Source organism: Lissotriton helveticus, chromosome 9, assembly GCF_964261635.1.
Source record: "Lissotriton helveticus chromosome 9, aLisHel1.1, whole genome shotgun sequence".
NCBI classification, from domain to species: Eukaryota; Metazoa; Chordata; class Amphibia; order Caudata; family Salamandridae; genus Lissotriton; species Lissotriton helveticus.
In genome coordinates, this window is record NC_136070.1 from 683,062,571 (window position 1) to 683,081,813 (window position 19,243).

At 45.3% G+C, this 19,243-nt stretch overlaps 1 protein-coding gene across 1 annotated transcript in view; it reads left to right on the forward strand.

Annotated features, from left to right (window-relative positions):
- The first annotated feature begins 1,532 nt into the window (after positions 1 to 1,532).
- The window catches only part of LOC144782929 (maestro heat-like repeat-containing protein family member 1), a 57,320-nt gene continuing 39,609 nt past the window's right edge, over positions 1,533 to 19,243 (forward strand). Inside the window, exons 1-3 of the mRNA XM_078662164.1 lie at positions 1,533 to 1,634; positions 11,986 to 12,105; positions 13,128 to 13,226. Coding sequence (XP_078518290.1) covers positions 1,581 to 1,634; positions 11,986 to 12,105; positions 13,128 to 13,226 — 273 coding nt within the window. The 5' untranslated portion in view covers positions 1,533 to 1,580. The remainder of the gene's footprint in view (positions 1,635 to 11,985; positions 12,106 to 13,127; positions 13,227 to 19,243) is intronic.

A 19,243-nucleotide genomic window follows, 5' to 3' on the forward strand; every position in this document is an offset into this window, starting at 1 on the left:
CTGCAGTTTGTTAATGCACCCCACCGCACTATGATAGGTGCGAGTGTCCGCTCCGCCCCTCAGCAGAAAAGTCCTCAGTATGCAGGGTCCGAGAAAATCAGCGTACTCCATTGCCCAGGATGCACCAGTGGCTCCCAGGTGAGTACTGCTCAGGGACGTTCATGGGAAAATCCAAGAAAATAGCAATGGGAGAGGTGCTTCTGCAAAGCGTTCATGAAAACCGCAAAATGGAACTGGTGGTCTCGCCTTAAGTCCCCTGTACCTCATCAACCGTAAGTCCAAGCACAGTGTAGCGTGAGCAGGAACAAAATACACCCTGCCCTGGCTGAGAAAATGCCTCGCTGTATCGCTTCAGATACTCGGACTGCCGGCGAGCCTGTAGATATTCAATAACTTGAAGAAACACGCTGATGCCGAAGCAGGCTCCAGATTCTCAGGCCACTTGTGATGGGGGGCTTCTGAACCGCGCCTCTGGAAAGCGCGCAGCAATGTGAAAAAAACACCTCCTCTCGAAGAAAGAAGCAGGAACCTCGACGGGGATTTAAAAAGGCAACACCCTTTATTTCAGATTGATGGCGAATGCATTTCGGCCGGTATTGCCTCATCAGCGCCTGCGGTGGTAATGACGGAAGTCCTGACGTTCTGCAGTTTGTTAATGCACCCCACCGCACTATGATAGGTGCGAGTGTCCGCTCCGCCCCTCAGCAGAAAAGTCCTCAGTATGCAGGGTCCGAGAAAATCAGCGGACTCCATTGCCCAGGATGCACCAGTGGCTCCCAGGTGAGTACTGCTCAGGGACGTTCATGGGAAAATCCAAGAAAATAGCAATGGGAGAGGTGCTTCATATATATGTATATATATATACCTTGTGTGGTTCTCCTGTCATTTAGACATTCAAATGGGTATGATCTGGTAAACCGAGCTGCTTTACACTCCTTCAAGACTTAGCCTAAAGGCTGTTTTAACCTATCATCAATAAGAGTTGCTTGGACTGGTGCAAGGTGCCCACTATAACTAGTGGACAGCATATGTCAGACCAACTTCTCACACTTCTGAGATGCAATTTTCTTTTCCTTGTGTTCAGTCTTCACCCTTGTTAAAATTAAATGTACATTTGGCCCCCATGCTGGTGATCGAAGAGTCTATATGTTTGCATTCTGCTCCTAAGTATGTGATATTGTTGCACAGTCTCCATCTGCTTTCTGTCTGGATTTGCTGCACTGTTGCTCTTTTCACAGTAATTTGTTGGCAGCATGCTTTTGTTTCATGTGTTTCTTTGTAAATCATGGACACTGCAAAGGTCTCCTTGTTTCTTCTGACCACTGATTTCATACCATACTAGTTAAGCATTGATGTATGTGTTCTCTGGTTCTTCTGCCATCATAATATTTCTTAATTACTGAGGTTGTTGTTAGCCGTAGTTTGTTCACTCATCTTCTCAAAGTCAATGCACCCAGATGTCAGCTGTAGATACTGCATTTAAATATATATTACTGCGTTAAAGTTTCTTTCTGTTTTCTTTGCAGTTCCTGGGGTCTATCCTGAAGCAAGTCCCATACAGAGAATGGCACGTCTCATTAATGGAGGAGTTCAGCTTTCAGATTCCCAGTTTCGTCCATCATGAGAATGAGGAGGTTAGTGCTCTCAAGGGTCAGCATTGAACCACTGGGGAAGTCAATTTAACACAAAGGCAGAGAAGGATAGAACTGTGTATTCAATTGCACAGTGATTGGTAAAGTTCATTTTTATACTATGGGTACACAGGACTGGAATAGACCAGTGGGAAAAATAAGGTACGGTTCTCCCACTCCCTATAAAAGCCGACTGTTGGACCTGCGATGGGCAAGCCCAGCACAAAGGGGGGTAGCTTGGCTCAAGTGACAAGGCAAGTGAAGGCTTTAGTGTTAAGCCGGCTCTGACCCAATAATAACTCCCTGCGCAGTCACACCAAAAAGAAGGACACCACACCACTGCTGTAGAAAAATACGATTCCTTTATGTAAAAGTTCTCTGTTGTAAATAGGGTTCAGTTGGGAAAGCACATTCGCATTTCTTTAGTCACAAACCTCTGGGATTCAGTTGCTGAAATAAATACTGTAAATAGATCTTCAGGAATAAATAGCAAGATAAATAGAATAAATATCAGGAATAAATATCACAAATAAATATCACTTTTATATAGCAGAATAAATACTGGTTCATTTAACTCAATAACCACATGTTCATTCTGGTATCGCTGCCACCAATTAAATGCTTTAGGAAGATTACACTTGCAATACGTTTCAGCTTGGAAAGATAACTCTTACAGTTCACGTTGGTTTCAAGGATAACGAGTACGGGCTTCCCTAGGCACAAAATAAGCTTTAGACACTTTAGGGTTCACTCAGGGAGTAATGCGCGTGTATCTAGAAGGCAAGGAAACACAGTTAATACAGCATTTGCACTCCGCTGCCACCGGGATGAGATCTCTGCTTGCCGGTGGAGTCTATGCGCGCCTACAGGCTTTGACACCGCTAGCACACAGGCGGCACCAGTTCAAAGTCTTTAGACTGACGAACGGGCTGCCGGAGGGGTCATACAACCTTCGAGCTCAGTCAAATGAATGCCGGTTCACAGTTCCTTCACAACGCTGCACCCCACCTGAAGAAACGTGCCCACCTCGCATCGGCTGCAATCGGAAAGCGATTCAGTCAGGGCACAGCACTTCTCACGCCAGCGACAGGGTTTTCAGGGGCTCCACGGTCCTCCCTCCGACTTCCTCATACGGGGTGGATCCCGCCCACAGCTACAGCTTCCGGCTCACTGGGGAAGGGGCCGAGACGCTAGTCTCTCCCAATGAAGGCCGGCCTTTCCCCGCCCCGGCGCACCACCTCACCTTCAGTCCGCACAGGAAGCGCTCTACAGAGGTGGGGCTCGGAGACGTCCGAGCTCCACCCTGGAGGCGCCTGTCGCGAAGGGGGCACTTCTGAAGATCGCGGTCGCGGCGAACTTGCTCTCGCCTCGCGACACGCAGTATCAGTCACGATATCACCACCGAGGGGGGGCGGGGAGGCACTACAAGTATGGCCACAGCCTTTGGGGCAATGAGGCACTTGCTGGGCAGGCGCTGTAGGTGCAAGGTCACCACTCACGCAGCTGACTGGAACGCCAGTCGGAAACAACGCCAGCAACCTTTGCTACTCTACTGCCTACGCTACCAGCCACCTCAGGGGGTCAACAGGGCAGGTGTCAATCTGGTGTCAAGTCTGGAATCTCCTTCTTCTTATCTTCTTTCTAAAATGGCCGCCAGGGACTGGGCCTTTTATAGCCAGTGCCCTGGAGTGCTGGCACGAGGCAGAAGGTTCTAGAACCTTCTCTGGCTGTGGCAATGCCTTGGCACTTTTGAGGTATATCTAGGTCACTAGCAGCCACCGTACTGTGGCTCTAGAGCAGCCATTTTGTGTATCTGAGGAAAACAAAGGGATTCCTATCAGGAATGTGCGTCAAACAAAGGGCGCCAAAACCTCAAAATGCCAGAGTTCAGGGAGGCTCCAATGGGAGTCACTCACATGAGGGAAAAGGGTGTCCACCATTTTAGGGCCACTCATACAGGTTGACAACCCCAGTTTGTAATGCCACAGGTTCCGCCAGGCACCTTGTAAATAGGTGCCAAAAACCTTGTGAGCAACTGGGCGTCAAGGAACATCTAGCCCCATGAAACAGCACATAAAAAGTCCTGGCAGACAAAGAAAAACAACACATTTTGGGAGGTACGGGGGAACAAAAGAAATCATAGTGGTGAGGCGACTCTCAGAAGCAGACGGGTCTAACACCGACCTACTAGGAATCAGATGGAGATGAACTCCATAAGGTAATTACTCTCCACCTGGCTCATTAGGAGCCACCACATGTCAGGGTTATACTCATTGCCCCAATGGATCCCCTTCAGCTAAAAGGTACTCTTCATGCTAGAGCCACTCTCCATTCAATGGATCTGAGGTCATATTCATGCAAAAAGCAGTTTAGGTATTGTTTCTATCAAAAAGCAAAGAAGAATGATAGGCAAACAAAGAAGGGGGAATCCAAAGGATTATTTCCTGGTGCCCTCACACATCCATGAGGATGTCATGCATCATAGTGCACGTTCTGTTGGTAGGGTCAGCGCTGCAATGCCCCATGGGCCCCACAAAGTGCCTGTGTATGGGCAGTTTGAATGTGAGTGTGGAGTGAATGTGTGCATTGAAGTGAAGGGAGACTAAAACTGTCTCAGAGATACCAAACTTGACTTTAAAGTAATGGTTCCCTTGGAAGGATTAAAAAAACATAATTTGATAGGGGCTACTACAGTGGTGTGATGTACCCAAGTAGCCTTAATCTGTGAGTGTGGCCATGTGGACATCTTTGGCCCCTAAAAAGATCCATAACACTTCTTCAGGACTCAAGTAAATGGGGAAACCCTTCCCTACACCTAAGACTTGATATGCAATGTAGGTATTCCCTCAGAAGAAAATACCTGTTTTAAAATGTTTAAAATTGATTTTCCAACCTAGACAATAAATTATGAAAATAAAGAAAACACGCAGTAAACAAATGTTTTGTATGTATGGTCCAATACGCCACCAGAATCGCTTTTCCAGCTCACTGTATCATAGTGTCTCCGAAGGTAGACATGTACATGCTATTGTTGGCGCTGATCAGTCGCCACAACTTGAAAGATGTAAAAAAAACAAGCTAGTGCACACAATATAACAAAACAGGCAAGTAGACATATGTGTAATGTGTAATTGGAGTGATTGTTCTCAGGTGTGGTGTGTACGGCCCCGGGAAGGAGGGATGACCAAATGGTCAATGAGGAGAGGAGGGGCGAGCTTGAGCCAATAGGAGCAAGCCCCCTCGCATGCTAGTGCAACCAAAGTATCATCCCTCAGTGGCGGCCGTCTCAGAGTGTGTAGTGGTCAAATGATGGCCAACCCAAAGACACCATGGTTTTATAAATGGGGCATCTAAGCAGTAAAATAGGACAGTTGAATGTTTTCTTAATGGAGAGTGATGGTGAGAGAAAAGCATGGTGCACTGGCATTATAGTGATGGAGAGAAAGTTAGGTGCGCATAACTGCTAGCCATCCCTCATGGTGGAATCTAGGCCTATTGGTGTCTGTGTTCATGTTGGAAATATGGTCCTCCTCATGTAATAAGTAACATGGGTGACCAAGTGGTCTATTTCCAATGGATTAGAGTGCTTTGGGAGCGCTATTGGGCAAAAAGCTAATGAGGAGAAGAGAGAAGAGAAGGGGCACGCTGGTACGCTAGAGCCAATAGGAGCAAGCCCCTCGAATGCTGGTGTAACGGAAGTATCATCCCTCAGTGGCAGCCATCCTGGAGTGTGTAGCGGTCAGATGGAGGATGGCCCAAAGTCATCAATGGTATTAGTAAGGGGCAATCTAAAACAGCTGACACACAGTAAAATGTTTTCTTATTGTAGGGTACTGTCTCATTGGTATCAACAGAAACATTCATGTTAATGAAGAAGAGACCCATGCCAAGTCCTAAAATACTTATCATAAGCACTGCTTAGTGTGGTGTGAGAGACTCTATAACAGGGCATTTCATATGTGACATGGTGTCAGTGGTGATATGGTAGATCTGAGTGCATGTATGAAGAGAATGTCAGTATATCCGAGGTAAGGGAGTATCTGATTTTGCAGGGGACTGACTGGGGAATTACACCTCACACCAGCCAGAGGTTTTAATTTTTCAGACATTTGCTGTTGGTGGAGAGGCAGAAAATCCACTGTTGCTCTCTTCTGAAAAGGTTAACCAGGCCCCATGAGTTAGTTGCTTCAAAATTGTCCATCGGAGGTCAACTGGAGAGTAATTAGAGTCGCAAAAGTGATTGGACATTTTTGTAGTGCTGTGTCTGCAGTGGATGTTGCACCAGTTCTCCATTATTCTTGGTTTGATGGTGCATGGGGTCATTCCCACGTAATGAAGGCCACACGGGCAAGTGATCAGGTAGATGCAGTTTTTTGTATTGCAGTTAGTGTCATTTTTTTTGTATCCAGGTGAACTGGGGACCCAACTTGCCCTCTTTGGAATGTTTATAAGAGGGGACATTCCCCGTAGGACTCACAGGGATAGTAGCTTGTGACAGGTGGTAAGACCCACAAGGTGTTCTACATGAAAGACTGTTGAATGCGGGGCCTGGTGTGTACCAAGAGGTCCTTCAGGATCTGGGTACACTTAAAAGCAAATTGTGGCCGTGGAATCTCAAGTGACCCAGTGCAGAAAATTCCCCAATGTTTCAATATGGTGCGTTTGATCCGATTGGAGTTGGGGGTGAAGATAAGGACACTAGTCCACATTTTCAGTGGGTCTTGTGTTGGTCTCTAAAAGAGATTCCTATTAATTGTTTTGTATACTTTTCTCAGCTCGTTTGATAACTCTGAATGCGTAGTACCAGGAGGACAGATTCCTACTAAGTGTTTTGGCTTGAGCGCCATAATCTTTCAAAAAGCTGCAATTTCTCCGGACACAGAGAAACTGCCTATATGGCAAGTTCTCCTATAGGGCTTTTGGATGGTGACTATTAAATAACAGAAGACTGTTGCTATCAGTGATATTTTTATATGTCTTAGTGCATAGATTCCCCACCTTAATGGAGATTAGTAATTCCAGGAATGGTATCTGCCTTGTTGAGGCAGACTGGGTGAATCGCAGGTATGGGTTAAGAGTACTGATCCAGCATCCAAATTCCTGGCATGTGGTGTTATCACCTTTCCAGAAGACCAGAATAATATCTATGTATCATCGCCACTTTAGAATGTTGGCATTGAAGGGATTCATGTCAGTAAAGATGTGTTGTTCTTCAAAATGGGCCATGTATAGACAGACCAGGCTTGGGGCAAGTGTGCTGCCCAATATTGTCCCTTGTATCTGATGATAGATCCAGGTATTGAATTTAAAAAAGGTATTATTCTACGCTAGTGTGGCACATTCGATGATAAAGTCGATCAGCACTGCTGTTGTCCAAGTTTTTGCTCTGAGGCAGGCCTCAATGACCACTATGGTGGCATCTTGAGGGATGTTGGTGTACAAGGGCTTTAAGTCTAAGGTCAAAAGGAGGTTGATTTCCTGTTGATGATTAGTGTCAGCAATCAGGTTCAGCATGTCCCTTGTCCTAGAGACCAGTGGTATAAGGTAGTGGTCGCAGAACTTACTCAAAGGTTCTAATAGAGATCCAATGCCGTAGACGATTGGCCTTCCTGTAGGGGGGCTGTTTTCCTTGTGTATTGTGGGCAATACGTAAAAGTAGCGGATCCTTGGTAAGGTATTCACCAGGAACACTGCCTTATGTTTAGCGATTCAATCTTGTGCCTCCGCCATCATGACCATGGATTGAATTTGTTTTATCAAGGTCTCAGTTGGATCTGAGCTCATTGAGCGGTAGTATCTCCCATTCGCTAGCTGGTGTAGGCCTTCTTGGTTGTAATCGGTGATGTCCATCACAACAATCGCTCTGCCCTTGTCTACTGATTTGATCACGATCAAAGGATCCTCAGTCAAGGCTTTAACTAATCTGCGTTGTTCTGGATGACAAATTGTTGAAGAACCTAGGAGCTCTTATCTGTGCAGTCTTCTTCAATATGGCTTTTTCAAAGGTGAGAACCTCACTGGGTGTCATGGCTGAAGGTAGGTGTCAACTCAGATAGAATCCGTAGTCCTGAGTCCCAACTGTCAGGGGTTTTCCTGTCCTGAAAAAAAATCCTGAAGGTGAACTTGTGGAAGACCTGGTGACTTTTGCTTATGAGACGGAATTGGTCTTCCAAAGAGGTGTGCACGAAAACAAGGCCTTTGCGTAGTACTGCAATCTTGTCTTCGGTCAGAGTCATCTTTGAGAGATTAATGACTAGTCTTCCTTGGCCGACTGACTCCTGGTCTGCATCTTGGTTTCTTGCAGTTTCCAGTGCACTTGTGTGTTGCCTCCTCTTCTTCTCCTCTGCTCCCACCCAAAAAAGGTTGAGCAAAGGGGTATTGGAAGAAGGGCTGCAGTGGTTGGGGGGGGGGGGACATCTGGAATCCAGGGTACCACATTTGTCGGTATGCTGAAAATGTGGGTATTGGATATCCATACATAACCCATCGGTTCTCATTGCTGCCCCAACTGTCATTACTCAAAATGCCGTTTGAAGAATGATGTGTCCTGAGAGATGTGATAGAACCTTCGTCTGAAGAGAGCTTATGCTGCTGGAGGTAATTCTTGTGCTCGTTCATCTGGGCATTGATCTTCGAGAGCTGTGAATTGAATGCTGAGATACTGAAACCAGCTTTCAGTGCAATCCCTGTAATGTTGATTTTGATGATGAGTGCCTCAGACAGGAATTTGGCCATGTTGCTGATAAGAATGAGCCAGTAATGTGTGTATTTCATGCAATTTGTGACCATTATCATCCTGAACACCATATCATCAAGAAACAGGTGTGGTGCTGCAGTCACTAAGAACCCGTTGGGTGCTATATTGGCTCTAAGGTACACTGAAGATGTCCTTACTTGTGTGACCACCTTCACCTCCAACTCCGATCAGATGAATGCAACAATATGTAACTTAGGGTATTTTATGCACTGGGTCCCCTTAGATTCCACAGCCACAATTCAGTTTTAAGTGTACCCAGAGCAACCTGAAGGACCTCCTGGTATACATGAGACCCCATGTTCAACAGTCCCACATGCAGAAAACCTTGTGGGCCTTACCACCTGTCTCAAGACAAGATCCCTGTGGGATCTGCTGGGTATGCCCGCTCAGTAAACATTCCAAAGTGGTCAAATTGAGCCCCCAATTCACCTGGATACAGGCGATACAAAAAAAACTGTTTTGACCTGATCACCTGCGGGTGTGGCCTTCTTTACGTGGGAATGACCATGAGGGCTATCAAAGCAAGAATATTAGAGCATCCGGGCAATATCTGCTGCAGGTGCAGCACTACAAAAATGTGCAATAACTTTTGTGACTCAAACCACTCTCCAGATGACCTCCAGTGGTCGATTTTAGAAGCAACTAGCTCATGGAGCTCTGGTAACCTTTTCAGAAAGGAGCTACAGTAGATTTTCTGCCTCTACACCAACAGCAAAGGTGCGAACGATGAACTCCTTTGGTGCAAGGTATAATTCCCCAGTCAGTCCCCTGCGACATCAGATACTCCCTTACCATGAAAGCATTAATATTCACTTCATACATGGCATCTGATTTAACATATCACCACTAACACCATGTCACATATGGGACGCCCTGCAATGGAGTCTCACACACCACACTATGACCTGCTTATGATAAGTATTTTGCGAATGGGCCTCTTCTTCATTAACACAAATGTTTCTGTTGATACCAATGAGGCAGTACCCCCCCATGAAAACATTAACTGCTTAACCGCGGCGCGAATTCCGCTGCAGTGCGGCGGTTTTAATCAGTGGGCGGGGCTGCGTCAGCCAACGGACGTGCACAGCACTACGGAGGTAGTGCTCGCGATGGCCGTTGGCTGACGGGAGCACTAAAGGGGTTAAACTGTCTTAGTCTACTGTTTTAGACACTGCTGTTCTAATACCATTGATGACTTTGGGCATTTGACTGCCACACACTCCAAGATAGCTGCCACTGAGGAATGATAATTTCACTACACCAGCATGCGAGGGTTCGCTCCTATTGGCTTGAGCTTCCCCCTTCTCTTCTCCTCATTAGCCATAGGCCCAATAGTGCTATCCAAGCATCCTAATATATTGGGAATAGACCACTTGGCCGCCCCATGTTACTTTTGAAAGAATAGGCCCATATATCCAACATGTACGTAGATGTCAATATACCTAGATTGCCCCATGAGGGATGGCTAGCGGTTATCTGCACCGGGCTTTCTCTCCGTCACTACATATCTGAGAGCAATTAGGTGCCCCATAGTTTTCTACTACTGTCACTGTCCATTAAGAAAACATTCAACAGTCTCAGTTTCCTGTTAAGATGCTGCCTTTCAAAAACCATTGTTGACTTTGGGCTGGCCTGCATTTGACCACTACACATTCCGAGATGGTCACCACTGAGGGATGATACCTATGTTACACCAGCATGTGAGGGGCTTGCTCCTATTGGATCAATATCGCCCCTCCTCTCCTGTCCTCATTGGCCATTTTGTCATCCCTCCTTCCTGTAGCTGCAAGCACCCCACCTGAGATCAATCACTTCAATACCCATACCTTAAAAGGCAGGTCTTCTCCTCTGCTAAGTCTCTATCCAGGTGACCGGAGGAAGGTAGGTCTCTGGCACTCTCTGTGCAGAAATCACATAAGTATGGTTGCTTCTCTAGAACACTCTCAGCTTTTCCTTTTCTTTTCACCCTAAGGTCATTTGGGTCCCCTTGATTTACTGTTTCTTAATGCTGAGTATCATTGCTCTTACCACAGTTAGCAGCTAAGCTCTACCCTCTGCTTTTGACCTATGGGGCATTACAGATTGATCCAAAGGATAAGACATGCCATTCACACCTGAGGACAACTAATCACTTATGATACACTGTGTAACACCAACACAGATTGGTTTTATGTTGTCTGTTAGAGCTATGTCTACTTGCCTGTTCTGTTATATTTGATGTATCAGTGTGAAATGTATGTTATTATCCCGCTGTCTTTTTCACGGAAATCACAACGCGGTTGTTACAACAACTGCGTTGTAATTCTGTATACCATTACTCAGCAAGTTGGAATGACGACTTGCGGAGGGGGGGCGCTGGATGTTGGAATAGTATAACTTACTATTCCAGCTCCAGTCTGTGCGGACAATAGGGAAGGTGTTGGATATTAAATCCAACACCTCCCCCCCCCCGCAAGCCGGAGTAATGGTATGCGGAATCATAACGCTGTCGTTGTAACGACTGCATTGTGATTTACTGCTGGAAAAAAGATTTGTGGTAAACGCTGTTTACCATCAGCGTGTGCTTCACTTCTTTCCCGTTGTGGTAACTGATCAGCGCCAACAATAGCATGAGCATATCTACCTTAGGAGACACTGTGATACACTGTGCTGGAAAAGGGATCCTGGTCTGGTGACGCATTGCACCATACATTCAAAACATTTGTTTACTGTGTGTTTTCTCTATTTTCTCATACATTTTCTAGGTTGGATGATCAATTTTCAACTTTTTGAACAAGGTATTTTCTTTCAGGGGAATACCTACACTGCATATTACGTCTTAAGTGTGGGGTAGATGTATCCCCCTTTTCTTTTAGGTCATGAAGAAGTAGCTGAGATCTATTTTGGGCCATCAGTCGTTAAACATGCCAACCTGACCACACTCACAGGATACATCATGTCCCTGTAGTTGCCCCAACCAAATTTTGTTTTTTTAATCCTGCCAGGAGAACCATCACGTTAGTTCAGTGTGTCTTAGACAGCTTTAGTGTCCCTTTATTTCAATATACACATTCACTCCACCCCATACATTCAAAACGCCCTCACACTGGCCCTTCTCATCAGACGGCAAAAAAATAAAAGGTCTCTGCTAAAGCGACTCTTTGTGGAGCCTTACGAGGAGCAAGTCCAATGATGATACATTACATCCTCATGATTGTGTGAGGGTACCAAGATTTTTTTTTTTAGGATTCCTGCTTCTTTGCCAGCATTTTTTTCTTCTTCACTTTCTAGAAGAAAAGTACCTCCACTGCTTTTTTGCATTAGCACTTTCTGTGCCTAGGTACAGGACCTTTATTGGCTCCCACCCCCTCCCCCTTTTTGTTGTTTTGAGTCATATTCATGGCCATATTCGAATCTTTACAATGTCCATAAGATATAACATAACATTACATAATAAACATTTCTCTCAACTCATTAAAAGCAATTTCAAAGTGGGAGACAACTGGTGTAGAGTTTAATCAAAGATGAATGCTCCTCTATAAGTAAAACTCCCATAGAGTGGGCAGGAGTTGCTGCTTATTCTGAACTCGGACTGTCTTTAATTCACTCCCATATTAGGGTTTTATTTTCCGGTGCATCGGCAAGTGCCTCGCCGCCTGTGATGATAATGCGATGATCTTACAGTTCCTTCGAAGCATGTTCTTATCTGCCCGGTTCATCTTAACACCTAACCATTCAGTAAGTACCAAGTGTATTTCTTACAATAATCATAGATCTATTCCCCTGAGATAAAATGTCCACCTGTACAACCAGAACAGACACATGTTGAGAAGGAAGTCATGAAGGACTGAGGAGCACCTGGGTGTACATTGTTCAGGTTTGTAACTTCATTACAAGAGTTGACGGTAAATTAATGATGACCATGAAACCTTCCTCACTCAGCACTTCCTCTCACCCCAAAGTGTGATATCTACTCCCTGGATAGCCAAATCATATCAGACTGAAAACCCTCCACAGAGTAGATGAGGGCTATGTTAGCAGAAACTAGACGAATAGTTCCTTTGTTCAGGTGACCACTGCTGCATTTCATCAGGGATAGTTAGGCGCCTCTTTAGGTGATCTCTCCTGATAGATGCAAGTGATTGAATAAGATTAGCCAAGTTTAATCAATATAGCAGATAAAGCGGAGGAAGGTCTAAAGCTATGTAAAAGCTTTGAAATTATTCTCTCAGAGAGACCTACAAAAAAGACAACAAAGCTGTCTGTTTCTACCTATTGTCAGGGGGGGTTCTCAAGGAATGAAGGGCAAAACCGAATCTGGTGTAATCCCTGCACAGTAGACTTGAGGAAGAAAGGAGAAGCCCTCCTGCTAAAGAAATCTCACTCCTTCGTCACAAAGAAGGCTTGTGAACTGAACTTTCCTTGCAGTGCCTTTATGTGAACACTAGAGAGAGAACCTAGTGACGGAGCGCAGATAATGACTGAACTCTGATCTTCTTATCCAAAGATGCTTCTTCAGTCCCATGGTAAGAACACTCCAACATAGTTGTATAAGAGTATCCTTAAATCATGCTTTCTGGGCACTGAATATATTTGATTTAGTAGTGGAGAATCATTCGCCAATGCCAGTTGTAAACACTGAAGGTCCAAACAAGAACCCCATCTTTAGCTTTTCTTTCTAATATGGAATCACTTGTCCTAAATATCTGTGTTTGGTTAATGTCTCACTGAGGCTGTGAGTTGTCTTTCATTCTTTGCAGGATATAGTAATTGGCTTCCAAACATGTGCCAGAGTTCATGAATTCGAATGCCGTCAAGTACTTGAAGAGTTCAAGGGTTCCCTTTTAGCTACTGAGCAGGTAAGAACCATGCATCTCTTTCTGTGTCATATTTTGAACTTTTCCCAGCAGCAGCGGTTCACATTTGCAAAAGTGTATTTTAAAATAAGATAAAAGTTTACAAGGAAAAAAACAAAAATATGTCTAAAGACTTATGCGGTCTACAATACTGAAAACAAAAATGTATCAAATAGATGGCCAGTACAGCCTCCCGTGCCTGATGTGTACATAACATTTGTTGAAAAAATATTGAAATTTGTATAAACATTTTATTTTGAAGGCACTTATGATACCAAATGCAACAACCTCTTAAATTCACCATTAATGACAAGTAATTCAACCTTCACTTCCTCCTTTGGATTACTCATGACTTCAGAAGTGATAGCGCACAGACTTAAAGGCCGCTCTCCAAGACAACTCATATTTAGGAATGTGGGTGTTCAATACAAGACCGGGTCTAAGACCAGGCCCTGGACTCAAGGGTAGTGGGGTGCTCAGGACCAAACGTCAGGCATGGGTAAAGGCTGGGCTCTGTATCCCCAGAATACAGCTACATTGAGGAATGGGACAGGGATGAGAATATATTCAATAGCACACAGCTTACTGTGTTCAAAACTGCTGCTGAAATAGTGACTGGTCCTGGCCAGGAGGCAACTGGTACTGACCCTGGTGTGTTTTGTTACAGGATTACCAGTCCTCCCTTTTGGCAAGGTTGAGGGGCCTTCATAAGGTCAACGTGAACAACCCACCCTGACAAATGGCAGTGTATTGCAGTGTGATTGCATTATAGGGGCTGAGAGCATAGTTCTGATAGCATCCAATGCTATGTTGGTTAAAATTCTGCTTCCAAGTTATTAAAATCAAATCGGAGCGCTCAGTCAGATCTCATTGGAAGCAAGTGTGCCTATAAGACCCGGCAATGAGATATTAGATGGGACTAAGAGGGGCTGCAAGCAAGACAGGAAAAGTTGGGGTATAAGCTGCAGAGGGCTGCATTCTTCTCTGCAGGTTTTGTCCTCACCCAGCAGAAACACTTGGTTTACTTGTGTACTTTCTTTCTGGTCTCCTCCTTTGACTTTGTACACCTGTTCATGTTTAACAGCGTGAAGACTGTAATAATAATAAATTACGTTTTCATTTATAGGTCTTGTAGCTGTATTTTTGTCGTTTCATAGCGTTGCCACGTCTTGAAGATACTATTTTTAATAAATTAATAACCCAGGCACAAATAAATATCACGTAGGCCCAGGGCTTTAAGTGGGCTGGGTCTTGCTGGTGCACCAGCTGTTCTAAAAAGCATGTGCGGGAACGGCTCCTTATCAGGCTCTTTATTTGCCCACACTCTCCGGGCAGAAACCTCAGTTTTCCCTGAGTCCTGTTTTCCCTGGAATGTCTGCTCTGATCCCACTGCTTGAAGAACTAATGTTCATTGCTGCTGGGAAGCGGGGCTCTTTTTCCAGTGCAGCACACTGTGCAGAACAGCAAGGCACTTTCTAATATAATGCAGAGTACATCATTACAGTGTTCCCCACAAATGGCGTTAAATGTCATTGTCCTCTACTAGAGAAGGTTTCTACCCTTCATATTCTTATGTACTTTTACAGTCAAGGCAAAAATGATACTTACTTGCTGTTGTTACACGAAAGGACATATTCCCCAGCCAGGGCACTCCAAGGACACATTATGCTGTTCTCTGTTTTTTAATCTGTCAGTTTATATAGAGCAAACTTTTTCCGGGGGCACTAAAGCACTTTGCATGTAAACAATAAGTTTTTACGTGACAACTGTTTTGCAGAAAGAAATGATCACACCAGGAAACCTCTTGGAGTAGCTATTCGCCTTACAAATTCAAAATAATAATAATAATAATTGGAACATGTATTTTGTTACACGCCAATGTTGCTAAAAAGAAGTTTCGCTGAAAAAATAGTTATGAGGGAAAGGCAAGGAATTTACTTGAATATCCCTCTTTAAACACAGGAAAAAACAGGAGAGGGCCTATTTAAACTAACCTTTCAAATCCACCCTTTGCGAGAGAAAAGACTTAAAAGGAAACAAATTATTTGAAAAGGACCAAGCATGTTTACCCTCAGATATAGCCAACAGAAAAACATACCATTGACAATGCCGACAGCCCTGGCTTGTTGTATATGCAATGTTACTTGCTGTAGTGTATATCTGGATGCAATGACAGAAGCACCAAAATATCAGTGGGGCGGCACACTATTCAAAAGCACATATTTTTAGCTTTTGTGTCTTAAGCCACGTGCTTATTTATATCTGCCTCGCCTCTTTGAGAGACCCACCAGTGTTTTCATCCCACATAGGCCCTTCGTCGCAGGCCAGGGTGTATTTCACAAAGCATGCTCCGAACAGTAACTTGCTACATTCCATTTTTTTTCTTTCTGAGCATGATGAACTGGCAACTGTGGTAAATGTTTATGCATGTGGTAATTCAGAATTATTCAAAGCTGGGAGAAGCATAGTGATATCATGTTGGATATTTCCATAATACACCCTGGCAGCTGGGGTTGTTGCAAATTGCATAGAGGTTTTGTTTCAATTATTTTGTGGCTAATCTTGTTAATTGTTCTCTGATTCTAACTCCTGTGGCCTTGTACCCCCCACACTCCAGTGGAACTGAAAGTGCCAGCGATTAATTGTCCCTGGCCACCGCCCAATCTGCAGGTAGGGCCTTTCAGTGCATAACATGGCGCACACTGAATCAGCCTCTCACTCCGTGTGCCGCCTGTTCAATAAAATGTGAACATCTGCAATTTTTCTTAGAAAGTAAATGTGGGTGAAAAGGTTGGCATGTGTATGGAAATGAGTGGCAAACCCTACGGTACCACACTATAAACATTTTGGCAAAAGTGGAAGTCATTTTACAATTATTATCTCATCTGAAGAAACCTTCTACATATATTTCTTTTCTTAAATGGGATTATACTGTAATTGCATGTACAGGTGATTTTCCTAAGATTACCTTTGTACACGTGTGCTGCTTTCGTGGGCATTGTCCCATGGGCATGATGACATGTTGCACATGTATTAGCACTTATAATTTCTGCATCTACAATTTTGTCCACTGCCCCAATATCGTGGCCAAAGCACAGGCAGCCATTTTCTTTAATGGGCATACTGCTACCACCGATTCATAAACCACAATATCTGCTTGGTCGCTCTGGCTTGCTCTCTGCCTCACTCTGAGAACGCGGAAGAGCACACATGTGCGCTGGCAAAGGCAAAGCATTGTAGCGCTATTCTAGTATCTCAAATTGAGACGTACTGCATCTAGTATATGGGCTTACGCCTGCCCATAAGGTTCCCATTTGCTGCCACCATCGTCGCTCTTCAATTTTGTCCACATAATTCCACTGCATACCATGCCACATATCTCCACTACACAACTTCATACCACGTCACACAATTCTGATAGATACATCTGCTGTGTGGATTCCTCACCTTGTGAATATCCACTTGCGTCAGCAACATTCGGAAATTCTTATTGTAGCTTCGCGCCGACGTGGATCCGGACGTCACAGAGGCACGGCATCGCTCGCGACTCCGCTGACGTCACCGACGCCTATAATAGGCCCACGCCGGCGTGATGACATCAGTTCCCTTTTTTCCGCGTCGTCGACGCTAACGGTTTTCAGGGATCGTACTGTAGCTTACAGTAACTTTGTTACTATTTTCATACTATTGTGTCTATCTTTATACTCTTCGAAATGTCGTCGAAGAAGACTGGATTTAAAGCTTGCGGCGAATGTGGCAAGACTATGTCTATCACCGATCCTCACGAATGCTGTGTCTGGTGTTTAAGCTCCGACCATGATGTTGAGGACTGTCCTTGCTGCAAGAAGATGACTCCGAAGGCTTTAAGAGAGAGAGAGACGAAACTCCTTGTGGCAAAACTTAAAAATAAGAAAGTTAAGAAATCTTCGAAGTCTCGATCTCGTCGGTCGAGGTCGAGGTCGAGGTCTCGTTCGAGGTCACACTCGGAGTCGTCTTCAGCTCACGCTTCGAAGTCTTCGAGGAAGAAACACAAGAAGAGGAGCCATGAGTCACGTCATCACTCTGGGAAGGACTCTAGTTCACGACCGAAGTCCCAGGTCAAGCTTCTGAGTAAGGAGCTGGAGATTTCGGAGTCGGAACATGATGAGGCTTCACATCCGGATTCACCCGAATCTCAGAAGCAGGTCCATTCTCCGATTCCATCCAATCCTTCTGGTCAGGAGGATGAAGGTGAGGAGCAAGGGGCTGGTGAAGTCGAGGTTCCGGTACCTGCGGGTTCGTCGACCCCGGTTCCTAGACTCGATGATGAGGTCGACGTCGTATCGACTCCGCCTCCTCAGGAACAACCAAGAGGTCCATATCCTGAATTTCCGACTCCAGGTCAGGATCCTTCTCAGTTCCTGAACGCCATGTTTGGTGTCTATTCCAGGGCAATGTTGCCGTCTGGTGCACCTGTTGGTCCCACGGGTCCTATGGCCTTTAACTTAGGTGTTCCCCAGGCTTACGCCCCTGCACCCTTCATGCCTTTTATGCCGGCTGTACCACCGTATTGGCATTTTCCGACACCACCGGTGTCGTCGACGCCGAAGCGCACGACGCCGGTTCCGTCGACGCCGATCTCATCGACGCCGATGCCTACGACTCCGAGGCAGGATTCTGCCCGACCTCGTATTGAAAGACCTCGTCCGACTTCGGGTTCGACGCCGGCATCGACCCCGTCGGAGTCGACTCCGAATCCATTGGCTTCGGTTATGAAGGAAAGATCTCGGAGAAAGGCCCAGAGACTTCTGGAAGAAGAAAGACATCGGTATTCAGATACTGAAGAAGGAGAGTTACAGGATTCTGAGGATCCTTTTGAAGACTTGTGTGAGGCCAGTGGGCTTGAACTATCGCCTGAATGGGAATTGGCTTCGGTGTCAAATGTTCCATCAAAGGATGTGGTGCCTTATCACACTGTCATTAAAAAAGCAGCGAGCTTATTGAATATTACTCTACCCACTGCTGATTATAAGCCTAATATTTTGACTGAGGTGCTTCATTCACCCTCATCTATTATTGAACCTATGTTACCCTTCAACGAGGCCTTGTCTGAGCCCATCTATGAGGTTTGGAAGAAACCTTTATCTGCTCCTGCAGTTTCTAGAACAGTGGCGAGGAGATATAGAGTTGCACCTGAGGACCCTGCATTTTTATCGACACATCCTCTACCTGAGAGTTTGGTGATGCAGGCTGCCTGCTCAAAGAAATCTGCTGGTGCTTTTCCACAGGTTCCTGGAGATAAAGAATCCAGAAAGCAGGACCAAAGTGCCAAGAAGGTTTTCTCATCAGCCAGTATGGCATTAAAGTCAACCAACGCTACGTGTCTGATGGGAAGGTATATCCATGCTTTGATGGATTCTGTCAAGCAGTTGATTCCGAAGATTCCTGAAGATGACAGGAAGGATTTTCAGGAAGTGGTATTGGACACTCAAGCAGTTGCGAGACAGGTCATTCAGAGTGGTCTGGACACTGCTGATTCAGTGGCAAGGGTCATGGGCTCCTCCGTGGCCACTAGGAGGGCTGCCTGGCTTAAATCATCAGAGTTCTCTGCAGACCTCCAGTCTGTTTTGATGGACTTGCATTTTGATGGATCAGGGTTGTTTGGCAAGAAGGCTGATACTGCCTTGGAACGTTTTAAGGACAGTAGGGCCACTGCAAAATCTTTGGGTCTTCAGTCCAGGGGTACTACTGGAAGACGCTTCAGGGGGTTTGGAAGATCTTCCTTTCGTTCTTACAGACCATCCCAGCAGCAGCCTCAGCAGCAGCAGAATACACTGTACAAGTCGTACAGGGGCAGACAAAGATCCCGCCCTAGAGGTCGTCAAGCTTCCTCCTCCTCCTCCTCCTCTCCTTCCCAACCCCCTGCCAACGCAGCAAAGCAGCCCTAGATCCGCCATTCCGGATCATGTGGGCCCTGTGGGGGGTCGGCTTACACATTTTCTACAAGATTGGGAATTAATAACATCGGATCTTTGGGTTCT